At 63.5% G+C, this 18,991-nt stretch overlaps 6 protein-coding genes across 6 annotated transcripts in view; 2 read left to right on the plus strand and 4 right to left on the minus strand.

Annotated features, from left to right (window-relative positions):
- Positions 1-1,036, minus strand: part of EMIHUDRAFT_201616 (hypothetical protein) — a gene marked incomplete at both ends in the record, with an annotated part of 1,471 nt that extends 435 nt beyond the window's left edge. The window contains 4 exons of the mRNA XM_005787865.1: positions 111-212; positions 349-422; positions 543-603; positions 944-1,036. Coding sequence (XP_005787922.1) covers positions 111-212; positions 349-422; positions 543-603; positions 944-1,036 — 330 coding nt within the window. The remainder of the gene's footprint in view (positions 1-110; positions 213-348; positions 423-542; positions 604-943) is intronic.
- A 991-nt stretch (positions 1,037-2,027) lies between these two features.
- On the minus strand, positions 2,028-3,054 carry EMIHUDRAFT_201618 (hypothetical protein; the record flags this gene model as incomplete). The annotated part of the gene is made up of 2 exons (XM_005787866.1): positions 2,028-2,328; positions 2,957-3,054. 2 exons carry the CDS (start codon positions 3,052-3,054, stop codon positions 2,028-2,030), a joined length of 399 nt encoding a protein of 132 aa, XP_005787923.1.
- A 919-nt stretch (positions 3,055-3,973) lies between these two features.
- On the plus strand, positions 3,974-5,174 carry EMIHUDRAFT_98509 (hypothetical protein; the record flags this gene model as incomplete). The annotated part of the gene is made up of 2 exons (XM_005787867.1): positions 3,974-4,591; positions 4,785-5,174. 2 exons carry the CDS (start codon positions 3,974-3,976, stop codon positions 5,172-5,174), a joined length of 1,008 nt encoding a protein of 335 aa, XP_005787924.1.
- A 1,335-nt stretch (positions 5,175-6,509) lies between these two features.
- On the minus strand, positions 6,510-7,415 carry EMIHUDRAFT_201621 (hypothetical protein; the record flags this gene model as incomplete). The annotated part of the gene is made up of 2 exons (XM_005787868.1): positions 6,510-6,854; positions 6,939-7,415. 2 exons carry the CDS (start codon positions 7,413-7,415, stop codon positions 6,510-6,512), a joined length of 822 nt encoding a protein of 273 aa, XP_005787925.1.
- Positions 7,416-10,564: 3,149 nt separating this feature from the next.
- Positions 10,565-11,779, plus strand: EMIHUDRAFT_63188 (hypothetical protein; the record flags this gene model as incomplete). The annotated part of the gene is made up of 5 exons (XM_005787869.1): positions 10,565-10,740; positions 10,794-10,857; positions 10,933-11,123; positions 11,305-11,478; positions 11,626-11,779. 5 exons carry the CDS (start codon positions 10,565-10,567, stop codon positions 11,777-11,779), a joined length of 759 nt encoding a protein of 252 aa, XP_005787926.1.
- A 556-nt stretch (positions 11,780-12,335) lies between these two features.
- On the minus strand, positions 12,336-13,136 carry EMIHUDRAFT_201624 (hypothetical protein; the record flags this gene model as incomplete). The annotated part of the gene is made up of 3 exons (XM_005787870.1): positions 12,336-12,650; positions 12,780-12,914; positions 13,095-13,136. 3 exons carry the CDS (start codon positions 13,134-13,136, stop codon positions 12,336-12,338), a joined length of 492 nt encoding a protein of 163 aa, XP_005787927.1.
- Positions 13,137-18,991: the final 5,855 nt, after the last annotated feature.

The following is an 18,991-nucleotide window of genomic DNA, read 5'->3' on the forward strand; positions in this document are numbered from 1 at the left end:
CAGAGTGGGCCGAGCGTATGGGGGGATGGGAAACGGGGGGGCCTGAAGGCCACGAGCAGGGGGGGATAGATGGGCGGCGCCTGGGAGCGTGTCGCCTGGCGTTGCGCGACCGCCTCGGCGACGAGGCGCGCTGCCTCGGCGGCCGCGTTCTTATGCGCCGCGATCTCGGCCGCTCTCGCCGACATCGCACCCTCCTTAGGATCCTTCAGCTCCTTAGGCGATGCAGAGGGAGGCGGCGACGGCGATGGCGGTGGCGGTGGCGGCGACGGCGGCGGCGGGGACGGCGGCTGTGGTGTCGGTACGCCGGGTGGTGCAGGGTGGTGGTGGTGGCGGTCGTCAGCTCCGCACATATTGCAGCTGGCCGGGCAGCCCTCCGCTACTGTCATGCCTCTCAGGGATACGCTCGGCAAGTAACCGAGAACCTCCTCGAAGGTCTCCGCGCAGAGGCGATGCCGGCGGACCTGTAGGACGCTGCTGCAGTCGAGGTGGGTTCCGCATCGCGTCGCGTTGTGGCACGGCCATGGCCCGCCGTCGTGGCAGACCTCCCGCATCCGTCCGCAAACCGTTCTCCAGCGGCGTTCGCTTTGAGAAGTCGCGGAGCTGCTGTGAAGAGTTAAATACGCGGTGGTCTCTCTGTCCCGCGTCCACCCACCCATACCGCGTTGGTGTCCAGTCCGAGCCAGCAGGGTGTTCTTCGCCTTTCTGCATGTGTGCATGTGCATGTATCAACCATCACGCGCCAAGTGGGTGGGTGGGAGGGAAGACGGAAGTGGACGGACGGGGCCCTGACTGAGCCGACCGACCTACCTAGCCGCCAAACGGACGGAATGGGGCGCCCAACGCGTGCCGGATTACTGTGCCTTCCCCGGGCACAGCCTTTCGGCTCGTGAAGGGTCGGTGCGTGTCGTGATCCCCTGGAACACCCGTCCGTACCCCGCCGCACCATCTCTCCGTCCCACGCTCGGTTGCTCAACCTTACCACAACCGGGAGGCGGCCAGGGCTCATAGACTCGGTCGAAAGACCCCAGATTGGCATCCATGCCTCTCTGGACAGGGTGGCCCGCCACGACGACCCCTGGAATTGCGACTCGCCGCTTTCCTCCCGCTGTGATTCTGTGTGAGGGCTCTGTGTGATAGTCTCTCAAACTCCCAAAGCGAAAAGCATTTAGGAATCTTGGCCATTTGAGATCTCACGCGCTTCCTCTAGAAACTCACACCGAGCGACGGGAAGACTGAGATTTCGTGGCTGAAGTCTCGACGAAGATTTGGGAGATCTCAAGGGCGGGACTAGAGACTGAGACCTGCCCTGGCTGAGCTGAGCCTCTGCGGTCGCAATGCAGCGCTGCGGTCGGTGCAGAGTGGCCGTGTGCGTACGGCGTCGTACGCGCACGGCCGCTCTGCCTCAGTGTCGTGCGGCTTGGGCCAACTGAGGTCGCTCTCCGACCTCGCTCGCCGAGCTCACAATCCGGCGCGAGCCGCATCGAGTGGAAGTTCGACTTCAGCTCCCGCGAGTGGATGCACTGCCTTGTCGAGTGCAAGCAGTTGGGCTCCGCCGGGAGCATGTGGTGCAACATGTTCTCTGGGCGCCAGCAGACGCGAGCGCGCAAGCGCGTGTTGAACCGGACGCTCCATAGCAACACTCAAGATACACTCCAGGGGGGTACACGTTTTTTTATTCGGGTTTCGTGGGTTATAGTGCACTATGACCGACGAAACCGAAGCGGGTTGGCCCCGGGGTGGTTTCACTGCGTCTTAGAAGACTCAATAGAGAGATTTCCATGACTGCCGCGACGCGCGAGGCCGACGCCCGCACGGCTGGTCCCTGCAGCCTGGGGGACAGCGTCGGTGGTCCCTGCGCGAGCTGCAGCCGTCGATCCAGTAGAGTGCACACTGTGCACAACGGCGCGAGTGAGCCAGTGACGACGAGAGCGCGGCGTTACTAGCTAGACACCTCATACCAAGCGCACACGAGTGGGCGGAGTCACTGGAGCCCCGTAGTAGTCCGGAGACACACAACCTACGCTATACTATAGCCAGGGCTTCCCGCGACGCATGGCTTCTAGGTCCAGCCTCCCAGTCTCCAGCTCTATCTGCGCAAATGTGTCCTTTACGCTCAGTTTCCCCAGGTCGACTGGCGTCTCCCGGCCGTCGACAAAAGTCAGCATCAGGCGCGGAGGAGCAGCGGCGTCCGTCACGCGGTTGATGGTCACCTCCATCTTCGGCACCGCCTCCCTGACGCTCTTCGCCTTGAGCTCTGCGAGGAAGCCGAGCGTCGATCCCGACGAGAATGGGTTGAAGTCGAGCCTCGCCTTGGTGATGTACCGGGCCCTGCGCACGGGCGATTGGGTCGGGACGGGCTGCAGGGTCACGGCGCGCCGCGGGCGCGTCAGGCGCGCCAGTGCTTGCCCGACATGAAAACGAGCAAAAACGAAAAAAAGAAGTTCGGTGCATAAGGAAAAACCTCGGCTCGCGAGGTGGGGTGCTAGTATGAGACCGATCCGTCGCAGTTCTCTTGCTCCAAGCGCTTGCGCTTCGGCGGTTAGTGGTGCACTAACCTCCGAGAAACCCTCCGGGTCGCTCCTCATCGCAAACCCTGTCAGCAGAGTCCTCCTACGGGAATGTACGTAAGAGCCACATCACAACCCCCCCTCTCTTTTCTCCCAGTAAAAACACATACACTGAAAAATACAACGGCGTGCGGGCAGGTGCGACGGCGAACCAGTTTAGACCATGTTTAGACCCAGTTTAGACCACCGCTGAACATGAACCAGATTAGTCCTGTTTACGATAAACTGGGTCTAAACAGGGGTCGGCCTGGGTGGGGGGGGCTCATTAGACATACCAGGTGTAGACCCGGTTTAGGGCGCCCCTGGGCTAGCTCCGCCGCCGCGGCCGCGCTGGCTGCGGAAGCGGCAGCGTACAGCCGCCATCCTCTGCCTCGGGCCGGACAGCACACCGGGCACACTTGCACCGCGCAACAACAGCCTCGCCGGTCAGGCGCACGGTGTCGTCGGGCAGCGTGATGATCTCGTCCATGCCGTCGTCGAAGTGCATCAGCAGCCGGTCGCAAAGGTGCGCTCGCTAGTAGAAGTGGTGTTGGGTCGAGCAGTGGTACTCACTGCCCCTCACCAAATGCTTCCAGGCGCTGTTCCTGGCCTCACTCCCGACGTACCGCGCGAAAGATGAGGGGACGCGCGGCGGCTTCTGCAAGATCTTCGACACGGTGCGAAGCTGTCGGAAGAGTCCCTCGCCGCGGCCGCATGGACCCTCGTCCCTCGAGACGGTCAAGATTGCCATGCACAACCTCGACCAGCGCGAAAAGAGGCACGGACGCTGACGCTTGCGCGTGCCGCTGAGAGCCGCGTCTCTCTCGTCACAGAGAGGGGAGCTGGGGGGGGGGGGGAGGTGCCCCCTGCGGGGGGGGGGGGCATTACACATACCAGGTTTAGACCCACAGTTTATCGTAAACAGGACTAATCTGGTTCGTGTTTAGCAGTGGTCTAAATCGGCAGCGTGCACCTCGATCCTGTACCGTGTTTGTTATGACCCCCCCCCCGATGAACACACCAGTGAGGGAGGGCGAGACGATCGAGGGGTCCCGTACCATGCGGAATCGACCCATCCAGTGCTCAAGTGCTCAAGTGGTCTAAGTGGTCTAAACTGGTTCGCTTCGCCCCCTCCTGGCGAGAACGACACGTGTCCGTGGGCGTGTTCCGTCGGCAGCCCTCAGCCCGTGCACGCGTCCTGTCAGTCATCTCATGAGCTGCTGCCAGCGCGACATCGACACGGACTCAGAGACCGAGGCCGACCTCGCCGTCCCGATCGATCAGCAGCGCAAGGACGCGAGCGGGCGGCGGGCACTCATGTGCTACCATCTGTGTTGCTTGCCTTGGGAGGCTACCGGGCTAACTTTGTCCGTGCGTGCCCATTCTGGGCAAAGGTCTGCCATGGGAAAAAGAAATATCAAAAAAATATGCCGGCGCGGGCTGCGGCAGAGCTTCGCGCACAGGAGGAGAGGGCGGCGCAGCTGGCTTCTGAGCAGGAGGCAGTGAGGCGGGCGGAGCGCGAGGCGGCAGAGCTAGCGGATGCGGCAGAGCAGGCGGCGCTGCGCGAGGATGCGGAGCTGGCAGAGGCGCTGCGCCGGTCAGAGGTGGATGCGGAGGAGGCACTGGTGCGTCGGGTGTCGCGGTGCGAGGAGGCGGTGAGCAGCGAGTCGACCGGCGGCGGCGGGGACTTGGTGCGGCGTGTCGAGCGGCTGGAGGCGAGCCTCGGCGCGGCGACCGAGGGCAGCCTCGAGGAGCGGGTCGGCGCCATCGAGCGCTTGATCGGGCCAGAGGCGGGAGAGGCGGCGGAGCAGCATCTGCCGGTCACCGAGCCGCTTGCTGCCGTCTCACTCGCGGACGCCGGCCTCGACACGGGGCGGCCGGCTGCCCCCGAGTCCACGATGGGGGGAGAGACCACGTGTATCGTGTGTTTCGCGAGAGTCAAGTCGCATGCTGCGGTTCCGTGCGGGCACCTGTGTGCTTGTGGGCCGTGCTCGGAGCTGATGCGAGAGTGCCCTTACTGCCGCGAGCCAGTGATGATGTGGATGGTTCCGCGTCCGGTCTAGATAGATGGCTGGTAACAAGGTCTCCATCGAGCCCGAGATCAAATAAATACGCCGCGCGAGCTGGAAAGGCGAGGCGAGGCTGTCGTGGGCAGTGAAACCAGAAAAGGCGGAGTGCATCCTCTCCTTGTTCGCCGCATACAAACGGTTGAATAGCCACATGCGCGTCCTCCGACAGGTCCTCTCGCTCATCAGCGTGGCCGTCCTGCTGCACCAGCAGCCCTTCATGGTCAGGCCGCGCAGGGAAAAACTTGTGCCGCTGACGCTGGCGATCGGCGCCGCCGTTCGCTGGGCTGGCCCGATTGTCGAAAGCTCGGCCATCAACGTCACGGCTCGGTCGCTACTGACGCCGCTCGAGTACGTGAGCTCAAAGCCCCCGAGGCGCACGCTGAGCTCGGCGTATGCAAAGACCGCGCGAAAATTTGATCGGCTTCTGGACACTAACTCCACCGTCCAGCAGCTCGCGGGACGGCCCTCGCCCAACCTGCCACTGATCGGCGCCTCGCTGATCACCTCCGGCTCAGCCTCGGCGGTGCTCCTCCCCGGCGCTGAGGCTGCCAGACAGTAGATTGCGACATACGACGTGATCTTTGCTCCGCCTCTCTCGGTGCGCCGTCCCACCCCTCTCCTCTCCCGCCTGCCGCAGCTTGCCGTGCTGGCCGGCTGTGGTTGCCTGCTCTTCGGCTGCCCGGGGTTGGCACCTCAGCCCGAGCTCTTTGCCGTCGCGCTGCTCGCCGCCCTCGGCCTCGCCGCCCTCCGCAGCTCGAAGGCGAGGCCTCCCTTCCTCTTCGCACGATCCGCCCACACCGCTTCCTCGCAGCTAGAGTGGGCGTCCCTCACCCCTCCTCGCCACCGCGCAGGCGGCGGACCCCAAGCCCAAGCCGAGGAGCCGGAGGAGGTCCAAGCCCGCCAGGCCGCAGGCGCCAGGCGGAGATGGGCACGGGTGCTGCCATTGACACACCGGCCGCTTCTCGTCTAGATGTAATCTCCCAAACTGCTCATGTATCTGTGGCGTGCCGCGCGCGCGAACACGGAGTCGAAGAGCGAGCGAGGGATAAAAAATAAATAAAACGGACACCTCTGGTTGTCCCCAGGCGCAGTTATTGTTATGGTGTTATGGCTCTCTGGGCATAGCAGCCCATAACATGTTATGGGCTGCTATGGGAGGGCCGTCCCGGGTCCACGGTGTTATGGCGCGCCCGAGAGGCCACGCCGGACTGCTCGCCGCTGGAATTTTCGCTTCGCGCGCTGCCGCGCGCGCGCGCGCGCGAGGTAGGTTCGGCATCGATCGCCAAATATTTTCTCTTTTGCCCTCATGCAGGGAGGGAGCGTTTACTCCTCGTGCCGTGGTCCTGCGGTGTGGGCTATGTGGCGACACACCCGCGTGTATACGACACTGTGCGTGTGTGAGAAAGCGAGAGAATGAGAGCTCTGCGTGTGTGGGTCGCGCGGCGTCTGCACACACAATCTGCCTGCGGCGTGTGTGCATATTGTGTTTAAGAAACGGTATCACGGTGGTTGACACACAAACACCTGGCTCCCCACAGCTACACCGGTCACGATTAGGAGCAGCAGGGACCCGAGGGACCATGTGGAAGACGGCTAGTGCTAGCCCCCCATCGGGAGGACGACCCCGGCTAGTCGCCGACCTGCGACCACACCCACAAGAACCCTGCGCACAAAGTCAAAGATCGCAAGGGCGGGGGCCTGTTCCTTTTTACCCATCTCACAGTAGAGAGGTGTCCGTTTTTATTTATTTATTTACACCGGTCACCGCGCGAGCCGAGCGCGGAGCGCGAGCGGCGTCCGGCTGGAGGAGAACACACCGCTCTCTCTGTACGCTCAATGTTGATGTGTGCTCTTGCTCTCGACGGAGAGAACGTACACTGCCAAACGTAAGAGCTCACGCCAGGAAGCCGTACGCGCCCGACTCCGCGTATGGGTGGCCCCGCATCTGGGCGTCGCGCAAGGCGGCCGCCGTCGCGTCGGCCACCGCCTCGAGCAGCGCCGCGCAGAGCAGCCGGGCGGTTTGCAGCATGTCCGCCGCCAGCGCCAGGTGGACGCCGCAGCCCCCGCCGCCGCGCACCGCACACACCTCGCCGGCGGCGTTGAGCCCGAGCGAGAGGGCGCTGCCCGCGGCGCGCCGCTCTGCGGCCGAGCAGTCGGCGACCAGGTGAGGTCCGAGGTTGGAGACGGTGAGGAAGAGGGGCACGCCGCTCGCGTCGAAGGGGAGGGACTCGTCGAGCGACTCGTCCAGGTCGAGGTCGAGCGGCGCGCCGCCGGAGGGCGGCGGCCCGCCCTCGCCGCCCCCGACCGCCGTCATCCGAGGCACCCGCGTGCTCTGCAGCGCGGCGCGCACGCCGAGGGCGAGCGCGTCCAGCGGGCAGCCGTCGCACGAGATCAGCTGCGCGTGCACGCGCAGCTCCCAGCACTGCGCGCCGCGGCTAATGCACAGCGGCCGCAGCGCCGGGCCGAGAGCCTTGTGCGAGTAGAGCGGCGCGAGCGCCGCCTCGAGGAAGGTGACGGCGTCGGTGCCGCCGTAGTCGGGCAGCGCCAAGTTGCCCGCGGCGCCGACGCTCACGCTGATCCTCCCCGCGTCCGGCGCGTCGGATTCCGGCTCCGACAGCTCTGCGACGACGCCGACAATCGCCTCGGTGTTTCCGAGCGTCACGCGCGCCGAGCCGCACGTGTGCGCAAAGATCGAGCACTCGATCGCGAGGTGCCGCAGGTCGAGCCGCGCCCGACCGTCCTCCCGCATGCCCTGCGCGACGCCCTCGAGCGTGTAGGCGAGCTCCGCGGTAGAGGACATACACACACACACACGTGATACACTTTGGGGTGCTGGCGCGAGGCGGATGTCGTCACGGGGTTTTCTTCTTTTCACGTTATCATCTGTCTCGCGTCCACCCATACCGCGTTGGTGTCCAGTCCGAGCCTGGCTGTTCTTCACCTTTCTACCTACCTACCTAGGGGAGGTTCGGGGTTGAGGGTTGAGCCCCCCCCTCATGCCTCAACCATCTGGTTGACGGTTGAGACCCCCCGTCAACCCTTTAGTTGGGGTTTGAGGCCTCCGGGGCCTATTCACAGGCTCGCGCGTGATCACAAGATAAATTGGAACTTGGCCTTTATACGCTTTTCTTCATATTCTATATTCTTTTTCGAAGCGATTTTCAGCGGGTGGAATATAAAGAATATTCGAGAATATAGGCCCTATTTGGAGCCGTATTCTTGCCATATTCGAGAATATAGACCCTATTTTGGACAAGAATACGGAAAGAATACGCAAAAAGAATATAGATAGTACTCGGCGAGAAAAGCGTATAAAGGCCAAATTGGAACAGCCCTGCCGCCAAAAAATCGCTTCGCCTGCGCGGCGCGCTCTTGGTCTTGCGCTCCTCGTACCTCGAGCGCAATCCATAAGTAGGAGACGCTCACTGTCGCCATTCAGGCGTCTGATCTTTCAGCAAAGCGATGGCCTACCTGGTACGAGTTCAGATGCGCGCCCGGCAGAAGACGCGTGTGATGCCGCATGCATGCAGTGGAATGCGCACAGAGAACGGACGGCAAGAGAAGGCAAGGGAAGGAAGAGAAGCGGCTGGTGAAGCTCAGCTCATGGCGTAGTATTGCGTTAGCAACCGCGGTCACTAACCATCCACGGCAAGAGTCACGGTGAATATGCTGCCGCATAAAAGCAACAGAGTCGCGGTTGGCGCGATGGTCTTGTCGCGGTTAACGACTTGACGTTGCACACGGCCATAGACGCAGGATCTGTTTGGCGAGCCTCAAGCAGCGAAAGCAGGCGCGAGAAATTAATGTCAATCCTGAGATCTCAATTTTGGCGCTAGTTTCGATTCCTGGTACATCACGACGACTTGCTTGGGTCTCATGTAGCTCGACGGCTCTTCGACGGCTCTTTCTGGTTGGATCAGACAGTGCTATCACTCAACAACACATACCGAGAGCAGTGACCAGTGTGCGGCCTTTCTTGCAGGGCGGCCTTGGAGGCAACTTAAGTTCCTGCTGCATTTTGCCACTCAACTAACAACTTGATGGCGGGCGGACGTGTCGAGCATGAGATGGAAGACGGCCATTGCTCAAACCTATTCGAGTTGGCCTCCGGGAACAAGGGTGCGTGGCCGGCGCGGTCTGTTTCACGTGCAATAAGGGCAAACGCCATCAAAATCGCGAACATGGGCCGACATGCCTCCGACATTTCTCAGGGCTCGGACGGAAGCTCTGCAGACAGCCAGACCGCTCTGCGGACTGCGCGGTCGCCGGTCGGACCGACTTTTTCAGACTTTACTATTCTGGATACTGAGGGTTTGTGCTGCTAGATCTCACTGAGCTGAGCTCGTATCTGCCTTTGGTAAGCAGTTTTGAGTTCGGTAATGTCTCCGGAGACGGACGGCCGCGTCCGCGGACGACCATGACGTCGGCCGGGACCCCCCGCGCCGTGCGGGGGCCCGCCTTCGATGGCTGTCAGCGCTCCTCCGGGCTTTGCATCACACACACCTGTCACCTCCCATTCAGAGAGAGAGAGAGAGCACGTAGCTGAAGCAAGTTCTCGTAAAAACGGCGCGTCAAATGCAGCATCCAGGCGTCTAAAGAAGACGGACGTGATCAGAGAATGTGTGTTCAGACCTTTGCGCGGGGGGTGTGAAGCTGTGAACAGCCATTCCGCGTGGTTGAGGGGTTGAAGGGGTCCGTCAACCAAGTTTGGTTGAGGGTTGAGGCCTCTGTCAACCACGGTGGTTGACAGTTGAGGCAATCGGCCTCAACCGCGGCTCACTAATTCTTTTCGGGAAAAGAGAAACTTTCTCCCTGCAGGCTTCGAGGACGTATAGGGTGGAGCGACGGTGTCCGCCGCGTACGAGAGCACAGCCCGACACGCGATGTCGACGAGATTACTCCAGCTGCTGCTCTCGCTCTGCTGCGCCGCCGCGTCGCTCGTCGGCGGCGCGCGGCGGGTGCCCGCCTGCAGGGCCTCCTCTGCAGCCGCTCAGCGCGCCGCCACCGCGGTTTCGACGGCCACCGCGCCGCCGCGCCGCACGGAGGGTGCGGGCATGCCGGAGCTTCCCAAAAACGAGGAGGGCGGCTTCGTGTTTGGCGCGGACGCGCTGCAGGATGTGGTCGACGCCTTCGGCGACGGCCGCTTCGTCCTCATGTCCGAGGACGACGACGACGCAACCGAGGTCAGCCTGATGATGTCTGCGCAGCACGTGCGGAGCGAGCACATCGACTTCGCGCTGCAGTACGCGCGGAGCCTGCAGGTGGGCCTCGCGCCGCAGCTCTACGACCAGGTCGCCGGCGGCCTCGACCAGATCGTCCTCGACAACTTCAACCTCTCGCGCCCCGCGCTCTCCGTCTCTGCGGCGGGCGGAGGGCGGGACCCGCGGAACAGGCGAGTCGAGGGGGTGGGGGAGGGCCTGCCCGGCGCCGCGGCCCCTCAGCCACCCGCCCCCCGCCACCCGCCCGCCTCCTCCCGACCCCGGCGCGCGCGTGCGGCGCGCGCGCCCTCACGCCCCCGCCCCCCCTCGCGGATGCAGCGACGACGTGGCGGAGGCGGTGAGGGCGCTGGCGGCGGCGGCGAGGGCGGGAGAGGAGGAGGGGGGCGAGGGCAACAGGAGCAGCAGGGGAGACGGCGGCGCCTCGCACCAGTACCTCTCCTGCTCCGGCGCCATCCCCATCCAGCGCGGGAGAGAGGGAGGCGTCCTCCGCCGGGCGGGAGGCACCGAGGCGCGCCACGCCCTGCCGCCGCTGCCGCCGCTGCCGCCGCTGCTACGCTCTGCCGCCGCTGCCACGCCCTGCCACGCCCTCGTCGCCGCCCCCCCTTCGGCCCTCCCCCTCCCCCGCCCGACCCCCTCCCCGCCCTCCCTCCCCTCCCCGCCTCCCCGCCCGCAGGCCGTAGTCGAGCTCGCCCGCCTCGCCGGCCTCCCTCCCCTCGGCCTGCACGCCACGATGCGCGTGTCGGGCCTCGCCGCGCTCCGCGAGGCGACGGCGCGGTGGGGGCTGCCGCACGCGTCCACCGCCGACCTCGTCGCGCGGCAGCGCCAGCAGCAGAAGCTCGTAGAGCGGTGCGGACCGCCCGTCACCATGCCAACCAGGCACGGCGAGTTCATCGCGCACACGTACCGGTCGCTCGTCGACGGCGCAGCAGCACCGCCGCAGCGGTTCGCGGGGATGCGAGCCCCCCCTCACGCGGCTCGCTGTGCGTAGGCCAAGAGCACATCGCCCTCGTCAAGAACCGACCCGTCTTCCGCACCGTCGGCAGCTCCGGCGGCGGGGCCGGCATCGCCCCCACCGACCTGCGGCCCTTCTCGTCGCAGCCTGCGGGCGCGACGGCGCCGCTGGTGCGCGTGCACTCGGAGTGCTGCACGGGGGACGTGTTTGGGTCTCTGCGTTGCGATTGCGGGCCGCAGCTCGAGAAGGCGCTGCAGGCGATCGAGCTCGACGGCTGTGGTGTCTTGCTGTACCTGCGGGGGCAGGAGGGGCGCGGCATCGGCCTCGGGGCAAAGATGTGAGAGAGGAGCCGAGAGGGAGACGAGAGGCAGACGGGAGGGAGACGAGAGGGAGACGAGAGGCAGACGGGAGGCAGACGGGAGGCAGACGGGAGGCAGACGGGAGGCAGACGGGAGGCAGACGGGAGGCAGACGAGACATCTCCTCTGTGAGACACGTCCTTGTGCCTCCCGGTCGCAGGCACGCGTATGCGCTGCAGGAGCAGGGCGTGGACACGCTCGACGCAAACTTGCAGCTCGGTTTGCCCGCCGACTCGCGCGAGTACGGCACCGGCGCGCAGATCCTGGCCGACCTCGGCATCCGGGACATGCGCCTCATGTCAAACAACCCGAAGAAGTTCTCGGGGCTCGCGGGGTGAGCCGAGAGGACCCGCGAGGACCCGCGAGGACCTGAGAGGATCCGCGAGGACCCGCGAGGACCCGCGAGGACCTGAGAGGACTCGAGAGATCGTTTGGGCCCAGCGTGGCGGCGCCCCCTCACGCCGCGCCGCCGCGAGCGCAGGTTCGGGCTGCGCATCGTCGAGCGAGTGCCGTCGCACGTCGCGCCCAACCCAAACAACATCAAATACCTCCGGACCAAGGAGGAGCGGATGGGCCACCTGTTAGACCTCGCCGACAAGATCGATCCGGGAGGCGTGGGCGGCGACGCCATTTAGCCCTCACGTGCGGCACCGCGCTTTAACTCGCGCTGACGGCTGTATTTTACTCAGACCCCCCCGCTGCACTGGCGGTGTGCACTCAGCGGACACCGCGGGCGGGCGCTCGAGGTCAACTAGGACGCGCGGACGCGACCAGCCATTCAGCCATGCTCAGTGGAGACCTCTCTTCTAAGCTCTCTAAACTCTACAACTTACTACAAGTACAACCAGCTGTTTTCGTAACGTTGGGAGCTGTCGCACTGAACAGACAACTGACAACTAACTCAGTGTTGCTGTGTTTTAACAGTAACAACAGAACAACAGTGGGGCTCCCCAACTACAGTAGGAGTAGCTAACCGATTAGGCCGGCTGAACAACAATAAGGAAGGCCTGGCAGTGTCCAGTGACCCACGACGATCTCCAGCGTCCAGTGCGGGTAAAACCCGAAAATATTTTCGGGTTTTACCCGTTCCTTTTGCCGTTTTCTGCTTGCTGGCCGCTGAACAACAGTAAACAACAATAACAAACAGTAACAGCATGGGCTGGGGTGAACACTTGAACAACGTTGAGGATTTCAGCCAACACTAGCGCAACTGTTAGGCCCAAAGTTAATGTTAAACAGCTCTAACAACCACACGCACGCTGCCTGCTCTGGGACGGCGCGCCACCGCTCGTCGTCCAGCATGTGCCACCACCGCCGACCCGAGTAGCCGTCGTACTCGACCTCGTGCACGATCCGTCCGTCCCCGTCCTCCTCCCGCGCCATGACGGTCGCAGGGTACCACCGCTCACTGTCGCAGAAGATCTCGAGGCGCGATCCGGTGGACAGGACAGAGTAGCCGTCGAGCGCCGCCCTGGCATCCTCGCGCTTTCGCTTCCGCAGCTTCGCCTTCGTCGGCTCGCTGGTGGAGCGGCGTGAGAGAACGTCGATGAACGTAGGGGCAGGACCGGTCCCGAATAAACTGTCTGTCTGTCTGTCTGCCCACTCCACATTTAATTAAAGCTGTGGAGTCTGTACCCGATTTTTCGGCAGCCCACTTTTCTGCAGCTCCCCAACTCGTGGAGAAAGGCGGGTCTGTACCCAATTTTTCTGCAGATTTTTCTCTAGGCAAAACTTTCTCTCCCCAGTTTTCTGCAGCCTCCCAAGATTTGCCTAGCGAACCATTGGCGCTTTTCCCCCCAGTTTTCTGCAGCCCCCAGTTTTCTGCAGGCGAAAAGTCGAGATCTGCAGAAAAGTTTTGTCGCGAGTGCAGACCCGCTGTGCGGAAAAAATGAAAGGGGCGTTTGCAAGAGGGGAGCTGCAGAAAAGTGGGGCTGCCGAAAAATCGGGTACAGACTCCAGCTTAAGCGTCGCAAAGTCTTGCCGGCCGCCCATGAACGACCATTAATAAATAAATAAATAAAACAGACATCCCAAGCTAGGGCTGGGTCGAGGACATGAATGAACGACCATTATAATGCACCAAAAGTTGTTGTTGTTGTTGTTATAATGCACCACGAGGAGCATGGTCGCAAGCCTCGCAGGCAGGCGCCGCCGTGTAGACAGACCGCGGTGGTTCCAAAGCGGCATTGGAGCAAGCTCTTTCGCGTGATGTTCCATGTCGGTCTCGAGCACACCGGCCATCACCTCTGGGGAGCGGTGCGGCAGCTCGCGTGCGATTTTGCAAAGTGGCATACAAGTAATGTGTCGGGTCCGCACTTTCCACTAAACATCCCTTGGAACGTGTCGTGCGCATCACCTGCGCAGCAGCAGGCGATGCTCAGCCAGCTGCAGAGCTTTGTCACAGCACTCAGCACTGCGACATCGTTCCAGTTAGCGTGCCCTGCTGGCTGCTCCTACCCGTGCGGGCCGCTCAGCGAGTATGGCAATCCTGACGTCGTCGCGTTGGCGAATGCCAGCACCGCGATCGGGCTCGACCTGCGCATCGTGGTGACCACCCGCGCTACCGAGTATGTGGTCTACGAGTTCAGCGACGCTCGGCTTGACTGGCTTACCAGCGCATGCGCGCGGATGGTAGCGCAGCTCGAGCAGCTCGACCCGGCGTTCATCATATGCATGGACTACAGCGCAGACTTTCGCCGCAACGACTCTCTCGCGCGCGTATCCCACTTCCTGAGACGAGACATCAGCAATGCGGTGCGGTCGACTTTCCGGACGAGCACCAAGCACTCGAGCACGGCCCACGCACAGCCTGAGGCCTCCTCTTCATCGGTACGGGCCAAGTTTCGCCAGCTTCAGGCATGCACTCAGCACGTTGCGGATTTGTGTACGCGTCACACGAGAGTCGCAGGAGACGCATGAGGAGACGGCAGGCGATCTTGGTCAGCTTTAGCCGTGTCGTGTACGTAGCGACTGACGGAAATTCGGAAAACTCCATACGATAAGATCGAGCGCCAGCCGCCACCAAAATCACGCTTAGCGGAGGTGATTGGTGGCGCTCGATCTTACCCTGGTGAGGCGGTAGCGCCTGAACATGTACATGTATTACACTTGCCAGGCGCGAAACACCGAACTCACTGCACACTGCAGCAGTGGCCAGTGCCGGCTGCCGCACAGCGCTTCACCCCAAAGCCAAACGTGAAAGACGAAAACGAAAATCAGTAGCCGGATTCCAGATAGACCCTCTGACAGACCTCTGATGTGTGACAAACCCTCTCGCCTCTGTGGCCCCTTCGACTTCTGGTGGCCCCTTCGACCTCTGGCGCGTGGCGGCCCCTCCGACCTCTGGCTCTGCGGCTCTGGTGCGCCCGATATGCCCCCCGCCTATCCCCGGGCAGCGCCGCCTACAAGTACAAACTTAAACTGTTATACCCGATTAGAGAAATCGCTAAACCCAGATCGTGACGGGAGGAGTCGTAAAAGTGCGCTTAGAAACTCGCTAAACCCTCACACCGTCGGCCGAGCTCGAGACACGCATGCCCAACCTGTGGCTGCCTCGCGCTCGTCCTGAGCGTCCATGGTGTCATTCGTTCGCCACGGCAGCGGCAGCTCGGCGCGGCCGTTGCACTGCGGCCGTAAAAGCTTAAAAAACTCGCTGAAACCTCTTCCGGAGGCCGCTGCGCAGCCGTAAAAGTGCGATTTAGACCGAGTGTTAGGCCTCTATAAAAGTTTAGTATGTACTTGTTCAAAAAAAAAGGCTTAAATTTTCTTTGAGCAGGCTCTGGTGAAAATCTTCAAACATCCCGGCATACCAGCTCTGGTGCACCCTGGTTTTTGTCATTCAATCGAATGACACGTTTCGTTGATTGCCCGACACAGTCCACGGACGGACGTGAGGCCCTGAAGCTCCAGCGGAGTCTTCTCAAAGCTTCCGCGTGGCTGCCTCGCGCTCGTCCTGAGCGTTCATGGTGTCATTCGTTCGCCACGGCAGCGGCAGCTCGGCGCGGCCGTTGCACTGCGGCCGTAAAAGCTTAAAAAACTCGCTGAAACCTCTTCGAGGCCGCTGCGCAGCCGTAAAAGTGCGATTTAGACCGAGTGTTAGGCCTCTACCATGGTATAAAAGTTTAGTACTTGTTAACCCCTTTCCTTCCCCGGGGAAGGCCTTTATACTAAGTAGTAAAAATTTAGTGGTACTTGTTCAAAAAAGAAAGGCTAAATTTTCTTTGAGCAGGCTCTGGTGAAATTCTTCAACCCGGCATACCAGCTCTGGTGCATGGGGCCTGGTTTTGTCATTCAATCGGGTTTCGTTGATTGCCCGACGTTCCACGGTGATGTGGGGTGTTCAGTGTTTTTTTTTGAGTGTGTGAGTCAAGGCCGCCGCGTGGCCCCGGTTTGCTGGCGGAGCGGGCAATTCTTCAAACATCCCGGCACCCCTTGCTGCGCAGCAGGGTGTAGTTCGGGCCCACCTCCGCCACGCTGTCCAGCACGTGGACGGCGCTCGCCATCTCGACCGCGTCGTCCTCCGGCGGAAGCTCCGCGTCGCCCGCGGCCGCTTCCCGAGCGCGCTCGTCGCGCATCCGCTCGTGGTAGGCCTGCCGACGCGCCACGCCGGCGCCCGTGTGCCTCGCCGCCGCGTCCGGCGACGGCATCGGTGCTGTCCGCACGAGCGTGACTCGCCACTCCACGACGTCCACGATCTCCACGACCGACCGCCGAAAAGTTCTCCGACGCCGCTGCCCCAAACTAAATCTTTCTACAGTTACATACACAACGCCAGGAGGACGCCCACCTTGCCAGAACCTAAAAGGTGGGCGTCACACAGGTAGAGGCTAGAGGTAGAGCCTGCTAGAGCTGGACCAGCTGTCACACTCACAGGAGACCAGTCGAAAAAGCTCTCTATAACGCTAGAGGACGCCCACCAAAACGCCTAATAGGTTTAATAATAATGTATAAGGCCCTCGGCGATGCTCAAAAATGGCGCCGGGCCCCGGGCTGGCGGCTGCCAAAACGCGCCATGTGCATGTCAGATGTCTCCCGGCTGCGGCCTCGGCGACGGCGTGCTCAGTGAGGCTGTGGGCTGTGGCGTGTGCATGGGCGTGTGGCCTGTGCCGCGTGCCGCGGACGGCGGTCGGCGCGTTGCAAGCCAGGGATGGGAGAGCGAGAGAGATTTTAGAAAACCAACAAGAAATCACGTCTCTTCTTCTTGAGAGCGAGACAGAAAACAAAAAGCCAGCAAAATTTCTCCGACGAGAGGTGTGAAGCGCGCCTTTCGTGGGCGGGTGGCCCGCCCGGCCGTCGGTGAGCACCGGACGCGGGTCGATCGGCTCCTAGGTAGGTAATGCGATAGTAGCTCACACAGAGGCCGTCATCGCATTCGCCTTCCTGAGACCCAGTGGCAGTGCTGACTTCTGACTGTCGTCGCTGTCTCTCCCTTCTCGACTGTCTGTGCTCGTGTCTTGGGCCCCACTGTGTGCTTTATGCGGCGGTATATTTTTGGGCTATCTCTCCTCAAAAACGATGTCAAGCGCCCGCTCGCAGCCAGCACGCGCCGCGCCCCTGGGCGCTCCCCGCTGCGGCGCGCCGCCCGCGCGCGGGTTGCCCGGGCGAGCGACCGCCACCGCTCGCCCCTCAGCACCCTCTGCCCGCGCACGGCCGACGCGCAAGCCCGCGGTCGCGCGCGAGCCGTCGCTTTGCGCACGCCGCCGTCTACCCGCGCTCGCTCGCGAACGAGTCAGACGACCCTATCTTCCGAGTAGCGGAGGTGTGCTTGCACCCCGTTCCCAAGGCACATGCACTTTGGAGGGAGAAAGTAATCGCGGCGGGGCCCGCAATCTCACATTTTGCGACTCACCCCCGCAGGCGCGTTCTCGGCGTGCTGCTCCTGAACAGGTTTTGCGGCCGCCCCGAGAGGGGGAGCGGCCGCTTCTCCGCACCATCGGCCCACGGCATCCTGGGCGGCGTCGGCGCCGCCCCAACGGCCGGCTCGGGCGCTTGCCGCCCCGCCTCGGCTACACTTTGCCGCGGCGATCCACCGGTGCGCCGCCGCACCGCGCGCCTCCCCGGAGCCTCTGTACGGCGCGATGAGCCGCCTCGGCTGCCGCCGTGGTTGCGCCGGCGCCCCTCCCGCACGGCGCGACGCGACCGCAGCCGCGTGCGTGTTCTCACTCACCTCTCCCGCCCGCGCGTCCGCCTCTCAGACCCGCGCCTCCCCTTTCCCAGGCGCCATCACCGGCACGGCCGCCGCCGCCCGTGCGGCACCCGCGGCACCTCCCGCCCCCCCTGGCGATGCTGGCCGCTACCCCGCCGCCGTAGCTACCCTCCCCACCGCTGGTGCACCGCCTCCGCCGCCCCCCTCGGCGCTTCGCCCGTGATTTTGCCGCCTCCTCCTCCACCACCACCCGTCTAAGCTTCCGCCCGCCTTCTCGCCACCGCCGTCCGCGCCACCTCAGCCGCCCTCCCCGGCGCTGCACCGGCGCAGCAGTGCCGTCGGCGCCGCCGCCCGTGCCGCCTCGGCCTCTGCGCCTCCAACCTCGCCGCTTCCGCAGCGGTTCCGCCCTCGGCGCCTCCACCTCTCACCCGCCAGGTCGAACTTCCGCCGACGATGGTGCCACCGCTGCCGCCCCCCCCGCTCGAGCCTCGGCCGCCGCACCCCGCCGTCCGCGCCCCGCCGCCACCCCCTCCGTCACGGCACAAGCCGGCACCACCGCTACCACCGCTGGCTCCGCCCTAGACGCCGCCGACCGCTCGCAAGAGCGGCGAGCCCGGGGCCGACACCCCTCTGTTAGGTGACGGTCGACGGCTCCTTTCGAGGCTTTGTGGCCTTTTAAGAGGGCACCAGCAGCTTGGGGGGTGCGCGCTGGATGGCCGGCGCGGTGGAGCAGCGGCGCGGAGCCGGGGGTTCGACGTGCGGCCGTCGGTGGCGCGACACGCGGCCTCCGGTAGCGATTCGCCGCGGCTCCGGCGGTGCGATTTTTGTGCGTTTTCGAAGGCTGTGGGCGGGATAAGGCCGGCTAGACCGGCCCTGGTGTGCCCTAGTGTGTTCCCTTACACCCCTGGCCCGGGCGCAGTAGCGCGGTGCGCGTCCCGAAGGCGTAGGGGCTCAAAAAACAATTGATCAAGTTTTCAGCCACTTAGAGCACACAGTGGGGGTTGTGTTTTTGTGTGAGAAGCGTGTCTGACTGTCACTCACTGTGCTTGCGTGCGATTTCGGGCCCGGGGGTTGTGCTTTGTGTGAATAGACCAGCGATAAGGGTTTTGCTCACCTTCCCTGGGACCCCGTGTTGCATGTCTGACTGTCACTGTGCGATTTCGGGGCCGGGGGTGAAGTTGCATGGCGCCTTGTGAGCAGCGCTAAACCGCCGCATCTGGATCCACAATTACATGTCTGTGTCTGCTTTTGCCCCGCCGCTCCTGCCCCCCGCAGATCCGACTGCGAGACCTCCTCTGGCTCCAACAATCGGGGCGCTTCCGCTCGCGCCCCCTCAGCCCTTCACTCCGCCAACCTTTACTCCGCCATCCTCGCCGCCACCACCAGCGTATCCGCCGCCCTCGTATCCCCCGCCCTCTCCTCCAGCATCTTCGCCTCTGCCACCTTCGTTTCCGCCAGCGTCACCTCAGCCGTGGTTCCCACCGCCATTCTCGCCACCACCTTTTCTACCACCCTCACCGCCGTCACCGTCGCCATCGCCGCCGCTCGCACCGCCGACGCCGCCATCCTCACCGTCGCTTTCGCCGCCAGCAGTGCCACCACCAACCTCGCCGACGCCGCCTTCAGCGCCGACGCCGCCAGCGATACCTTCACCGGCATCGCCTCCACCGGCATCGCCGACGCCGCCTTCGGCACCGACGCC

This window comes from Emiliania huxleyi (assembly GCF_000372725.1).
Source record: "Emiliania huxleyi CCMP1516 chromosome Unknown EMIHUscaffold_14, whole genome shotgun sequence".
Lineage (NCBI taxonomy): Eukaryota > Haptophyta > Isochrysidales > Noelaerhabdaceae > Emiliania > Emiliania huxleyi.